At 36.5% G+C, this 6,213-nt stretch overlaps 1 protein-coding gene across 1 annotated transcript; it reads right to left on the bottom strand.

Annotated features, from left to right (window-relative positions):
* Positions 1-3,295: 3,295 nt before the first annotated feature.
* LOC128861303 (uncharacterized) lies at positions 3,296-5,636 on the bottom strand. Its single transcript, XM_054099345.1, has 3 exons — positions 5,491-5,636; positions 3,869-3,947; positions 3,296-3,790 (listed from the first exon to the last, which is right to left on the bottom strand). The coding sequence occupies exons 1-3, from the start codon at positions 5,547-5,549 to the stop codon at positions 3,467-3,469; spliced, it is 462 nt and encodes a 153-aa protein (XP_053955320.1). The 5' UTR covers positions 5,550-5,636; the 3' UTR covers positions 3,296-3,466.
* Positions 5,637-6,213: the final 577 nt, after the last annotated feature.

Here is a 6,213-nt window from a genome sequence, read left to right as displayed (position 1 = left end):
ATTCCGAATTTTCATTGGCGATGACCTGGGAATCTCATTTTCAAGGATATCATTTGCTTGTTTCATTCACGATATCATTCGTATCAGTTCATTGCTTCCACTCATTGATTGAGGAAGCCATAACGAAGAGGTATTCATTGACTCACTGTGTTTAGGAAGGACAAATACAATACCTGCTCATGCAAAAAGCAAATGTGCTTGGTTTGCGTTCGCTTCGGCTTCCAGTCCAGACAATTCTTCACAGATCTATGAAACACTCTTTACACAATATTTGTGAGCAAAAAAGCTAAAAAGAAACTTATACTAACAGTCTTCAAAACTCCAGTTTCACCGGAATCACCAATCAAATAAATGTCGTATGAATGGAAAATGTGCAGTAAGCCGGTGATATCTGTAGTTCTAGAATTCGTCTCATACTTATACAAGAATTGACTTGATGAGTCATCCTTATGCTTTGTTATAACCTACCTGCCCTAGATGTTAACCTGTGAACAAATCGTGTAAATAATCATCCAAGCTTCAATCTATAATCCTGGAGAGTATTCAGCTTTGTCACTAAATCTATCGCAAATTCGATTTCGTAAGCTCTCGATAATAGTAAAGGGTCTGTCGAAAGTGACGCCTAGCTACCAGTAGTGAATAATGCGTAGATGACACACTTTCTTTTATGTCATCTGTGATATTTTTCAGCGCCTTAAAAGTATTGAAACTCATTATGAAAAAGGTCGATGTTTAAGAACAACTAATTGCAAAATTCGTGATTTTTCGGTGGAAATAATCGTCTGAATGAGTCGACAATTCAAAGGTTGGTGAAAAAATTTCAAGAAACTGTCTCTATCGAGGCCAGAAAAAGGATAGGCAGACCAAAAATAAAATTAAACTAATATTTCGCTTTATAAGGTTAATTTAAAATTTGTATATCATATTTTAGTAACATTTTAGCATTTGAAATATGTACGAAGATATGTACAATGAGCGCCACATCATTGTTAAGTAGGTACGTCAGACGACTAATCAAAGCAGCGTTCTTATTAAGTAAAGGGTAATCAATTTAGAGGTATCGGATTTGAAATAAAATAATGAAAATTCAAATTTATTGGGCAATCTGTACTATTGTTGTGTAGAACCATTCATGACCTTTATTTTTTATGGTAATCCCTTTCAAACGTTGGTTGCAACTGCGCCGTAATTCTGCCATCCGTAAACAAGAATTTTGAATGACTCTCTGGAAGACTTCGGTCGGTATCTCGTGAACAACTTTAGTAATGTTGCCTTCCAATATCTCAATCGAAGCTGGTTTCTCCAAAAAGCATTTAGATTTTACATACCCCCAAAAATAAAAGTCCAAAGGTGTGATATCACACGATCTTGGTGGTCAATCCACTGGTCCGAGACGAGAGAAAAATTCCTCATCGAAACGACGACCCAGTAAATCCATTGCTTCACGGACTGTATGGCAACTAAGCACAGCTGTTATGTTTCCCGCCGTCTTGTTGGAACCAAATATTGTGAAGATCAGGGGCTTAAATTTCCGGCAGCAAAAAGTCATTTATCACATTTATCATGGCGGGATGGCGTTCGCGATTCACAGTCACATTGGCGCAAACCTCGTAAGGGGCCGATGATTGCTCCAGTCCATAGGCCGCACCAAACCGTGGTTTTCAATGGATGTAATGGCTGTTCTTAAATGGCTTTGGGTTGCTCTTCAGCCCAAATATGGCAATTTTACTTTACGTAGCCATTAAGCCGGAAATGGGACTCATCCCTGAACACCATAAGTTGATCTGAGCCCCGATGAACACTTTTCATGGAGCGTGGAGTTTCGTAATTCAAATGCACGCTTTGATAAAATGTTAATCAATACTGAAAAAAATATGTATTGAGTTTGGCACTAGTCACGCGTGATATGTCAAAAAGACTTTATTGGGAAATGTTACTCAAATCTGATCACCCTTTACTTCGTAGTGTTGGTGGTTGGTATGGTTGAGTACACTTATGTTTTTTATAGTTCTTGAAGCGGAAACCGTAGCCGAATGGGTTGGTGCGTGACTACCATTCGGAATTCAGAGAGAATCTCGGTGAAACACTAAAATGAAGAAAATGTTTTTTCTAATAGCGGTCGCCCCTCGGCAGGCAATAGCAAACCTCTGAGTGTATTTCTGCCATGAAAAAGCTTCTCATAAAAATATCTGCCGTTCGGAGTCGGCTTAACACGTCCCAATACAAAAATGCAAAATTGACCGACAAGTCCAACAGGGGTTTTTGAATAATTTGTTTTTTTGTAGTCATAGGACAGCTTTAGTAATAATAATAATTAAAAAACAAAACACGGATGTAGGGTATTTCTACCTGAAACACATATGGTCCATGAGCGTAGAGGGACATTTTTGCTTCTGCACGTTCATGAAACACATGTGGTTCATATACCCCCTGACGCACATATGGCTCAGGAACGTATCAGTGCTTATCAGGCGCACGTTTACTGAACCATAGCGGACAGGAAACGTGTTAAAACTGTAGGTCCTTCCCTTTGTGGAACAACATTAAGACGCACACCACAAATAGGAGGAGGAGCTCGGCGAAACACCTAACAGATGTGTACGCGCCAATTATATATATATATATAATATATATATATATATTTATATGTAGTTCCTGAACTTTTTATCTTAAAAAAATATTTCAAAAAAAAATGTTTTTGTTTTTCTTAATTTTTAGTATGGCTACAGTGTGTACGGCTGGCTATTTTCAGGAATTAATCAAGATAATATTATTTGCTTTAAATCAAGAGTTTTTTACAACGCAAAAGTAAAGAAGGACAACACAAATCTAACTTTCTATTGTTACGGTCTTCGCTTGCCGATAATTCAAAGATTCTGTAACTTTTTCCATTTTCGCGAATTTATCAATAATGTGACAACAATAGAGGGCTAAAATTCTTGAAGATACAGGTTAGCGGTAAGAGCTTAAGAAGTCCTTGGTTTTTGTAAGTGAGATTTGCATTTTCAAATTTTCGGTATTACCATATCTTGGTGGTGGGGATGGTGGTACCATGTTTTAGAGCTCTGTAATGTTCTACTCGACAAACTGGCAACAAACTGTCGGTTGGACGTTCAACAGATAGACGTGGTTAACAGATTGGAAAGATTGACGAACATTTTTGTTTTTCTTGCAATCGGTTCGAATCCGTATTCGTAAAACATAGAGGTTGTTACTCAACATGTCACCAGGTTCAGAATATTTTCTTTTGTTTGTTTATTTTACCTTCAGATTCGACAGTTCGCTTTGGTCCGTTACGAAAAATGATGTTTTGTGTGACATATTTGGTGGAATTTTATTCAAACTATGTATCTATGTTTTCTAAATTAAATGGAGTTAAGGCTAGGAATAAATACGTGATAAGTTGACTTAAATTATGTAAAATTACGTCTAAGTCTATAGTTCTTAGTTTAGAAAACATTGCCATTTAAGGCAACCAACCTTTTTTTTTAATTAGTGTTCTTATCGTATGATTTTTGATTACTTCAATTACATTCAAATAGTTTGTATTTAAGCAGCAGCTACAATACGTTAGCGGTGTTGCCGTAAATCCTGAAATATTCGTTTGATTCTTCGAGTTGCTTAAGAAGTAGTAAGTGAGCTCTTCTCCCATGACAATTAATAAATGCTCAAAGTCATATTTGGCAACTTTAAGAAGATTAAAATCGCCAGTTTTCACTTGCCAATATGTAAAACGTATATTTACATTTGCGGGCATTGAATCTCTTTCCCGTAATGTCACTTGCTCCAGCTATAAATAAATATTATTTTAGTACACATATACATATATAAAATGGAGATGCTCGCATTCAGATTAATTTCTACTTACGCAATTTCTCTCGCGTACATCAGGTAACTCTGGTAGAATTTTGTGTTCTGTCTGCTGGATATCAGGGTGAAGCAGATCGCTATAAAGGTTATGACGATTTAATCATAAATTTTGAGTTGAAAAAAAATCGTAATCGAAAATAAATTCAAAATATCTGGACTCTGCTCGCTTGACGTAAAATTTGCAAAAACAACAACAACAAAATATGTGAAAGCAACAACAAAGTTATCGAATAAGATTTGCCAAAATACAAGTTTCTTCCTCAAAAGTGATACCATGACCTGCCTGCGTTTGATTCAGCCCTCGGAACATTTCTGCAACTCTATTTGCGGTACAGCCGTCAGAGCCGTCTTCGATTTCCCATTACTTCCTTTGGGCTGTTAGAAAAAAATTGCAGAGAGCCATATCAGGTATATTCGATGACTGTTGGACGGTATTCGTTTTGTTCTTGGACAAAAATTCACGGATAATGATGGCAAATGTGCATTATCGTGATGCAAAACCCACGAGTTGTTTTCCCAAAAATCCTTTCCTTTTTTGTCGAATTGCTACAGGTAGACATCTCATAATGCTCTCTGACTGTTAATTTGTCCTTTTTGATCAACTTTTCTTTCACTTTATTGATGTTTTCGTCAGTTTTCGATATCAACGGCCTGCCTTTAGAACAACGTTCATCATCCTCAATGGACTCACGATTTATTCCGAATCGTTCAGGCCATTTGTAAACGGCTGTTTTCTTTAGAGTATCATTACCGAAAGAATCTCAACATTTATAAGGTTTTTGAGCATTGAATCTACCTCGCATTTTGGGCAAAATTCAATACAAACTCTATATCTCAAATTCAAATCCATTTTTAGAGCTGTAAATAATCAAAAACACTTGCAGAGGTAGATTTATTCAAGGAGAGCATAATAATGGCGATTTTTGTAGAGATGTTAATCACAGATGTGACAACCTACTGAAACAAACTCAAATCGGTGAATTTAGAGCGTCACCTGTTGGTTGGTCAGGGAAGATTTTGATTAAGGTGGTATGGTATAACTCGCTATATACAATGCTACCAACTCTCTTTTCTGATATTAGGCAATTTTCATTACTGATACCCAGAAACATGGCAGCATTGAATATGAAGTATTAATATAAGATGCAGGTCCTTAAATAATAAAGCAGAAAACATATTTCAATATCAAATTTATCTCTCAAATAAAAGCTTTTCTAATTTACTTCATATGATTTCGTGTTTCTCTATACATTCACTTGTCAGTGCTACCATTTACAAGAGGCCCCGATGCCAAACGATGAAAAACAAAGCAGTCAGAACGGATCGTACGTTGAACCAGATATCAGTCAGGATCTCTTTGTTGTTGTTGCGTTATCTGGTTTTTGTTGCATTCGTATTTTTTAACTGAAGTCCGATTGGAATACTGCTATTTAACGCTTCCAAACAAACTTCACTTTTGGTAACTCTTTTCCAGTGCTATCGGGCATTTTTTCATTTATGCCAGTTACTTCATCTATTTGCCACACGCTAACGCATAACGAGTCAGAGTCTGTTGCTATTTTTAGTACATATATATATTACATACATATGTATTATTAATATGTGCTTGCGCATACTTACACCGACGAATCTAATGATACGCGTAAAATAACTATTTCATAAACGGTTCTTGGTGCCATTTTCACGGTATCACAAACTTTTTATTAAAATAATACAGAGCACGAGGTATGTTTTTCTTTACTGTTCTTGAAACACTAAGCAAGAACGCCAGCCCGATGCCTTTTATAGCATGGTTCAAGCGACTACCTGCTCCGTTTCAAAAACAAGCACAATCAAATTATTTTGGGAGTGTTCAAGGACGATAAGGTAGTTTTACTATACTCGTAAGACTCTTATATTCGCCACTACTTTGTTAGCTATCTTTATGCTCGATGAACTTGACAAAAAATTTGCATGGGAAAGTAACAACAAAGTTATCGAGTAAATTGGTGTAGCTCACTATTTTTCAAAGAAATGTAATTTTAGGCATCGCTATTCCAGCGCAGCCAAAATATCTACATTTATGTATATCAGTCGCTTCGTCTATTCGCCACTTGCTAACGCTTGGCGAAAAGAAGAGGCTTTATTATCCTCGTAAACTAGCTTCACAACTTTTGTTGTTTTGCGTTAAGTATACAGCGGCCGCCGTATCCGACTGGATTGGTGCATGACTTTCATTCAAAGTGCATAGAAATTTCAATTACAATGAGACCGGGCGATTGCGCATTTCAAGCAAATGGAAACAATACCAAATATGTCAAGATGGAACAAAATTTGATTTGGTTTTGGTTTCCCGATTTCATC

This window comes from Anastrepha ludens, chromosome 4 (genome assembly GCF_028408465.1).
Source record: "Anastrepha ludens isolate Willacy chromosome 4, idAnaLude1.1, whole genome shotgun sequence".
Classification (NCBI taxonomy): Eukaryota; Metazoa; Arthropoda; class Insecta; order Diptera; family Tephritidae; genus Anastrepha; species Anastrepha ludens.
The sequence above is the reverse complement of the archived record's forward strand: the minus strand, read 5'-3'. Positions and strand labels throughout refer to the sequence as shown.

Excerpts from the sequence above, each read along its gene's own strand:
- LOC128861303 (XM_054099345.1), bottom strand. The coding sequence starts at position 5,549 with ATGGCACCAAGAACCGTTTATGAAATAGTTATTTTACGCGTATCATTA. Across the intron at positions 3,948-5,490 it reads GTATCATTAGATTCGTCGGT|CGATCTGCTTCACCCTGATA; the intron begins GTAAGTATGCGC and ends TAACCTTTATAG. Across the intron at positions 3,791-3,868 it reads ATGTACGCGAGAGAAATTGC|CTGGAGCAAGTGACATTACG; the intron begins GTAAGTAGAAAT and ends ATTTATTTATAG.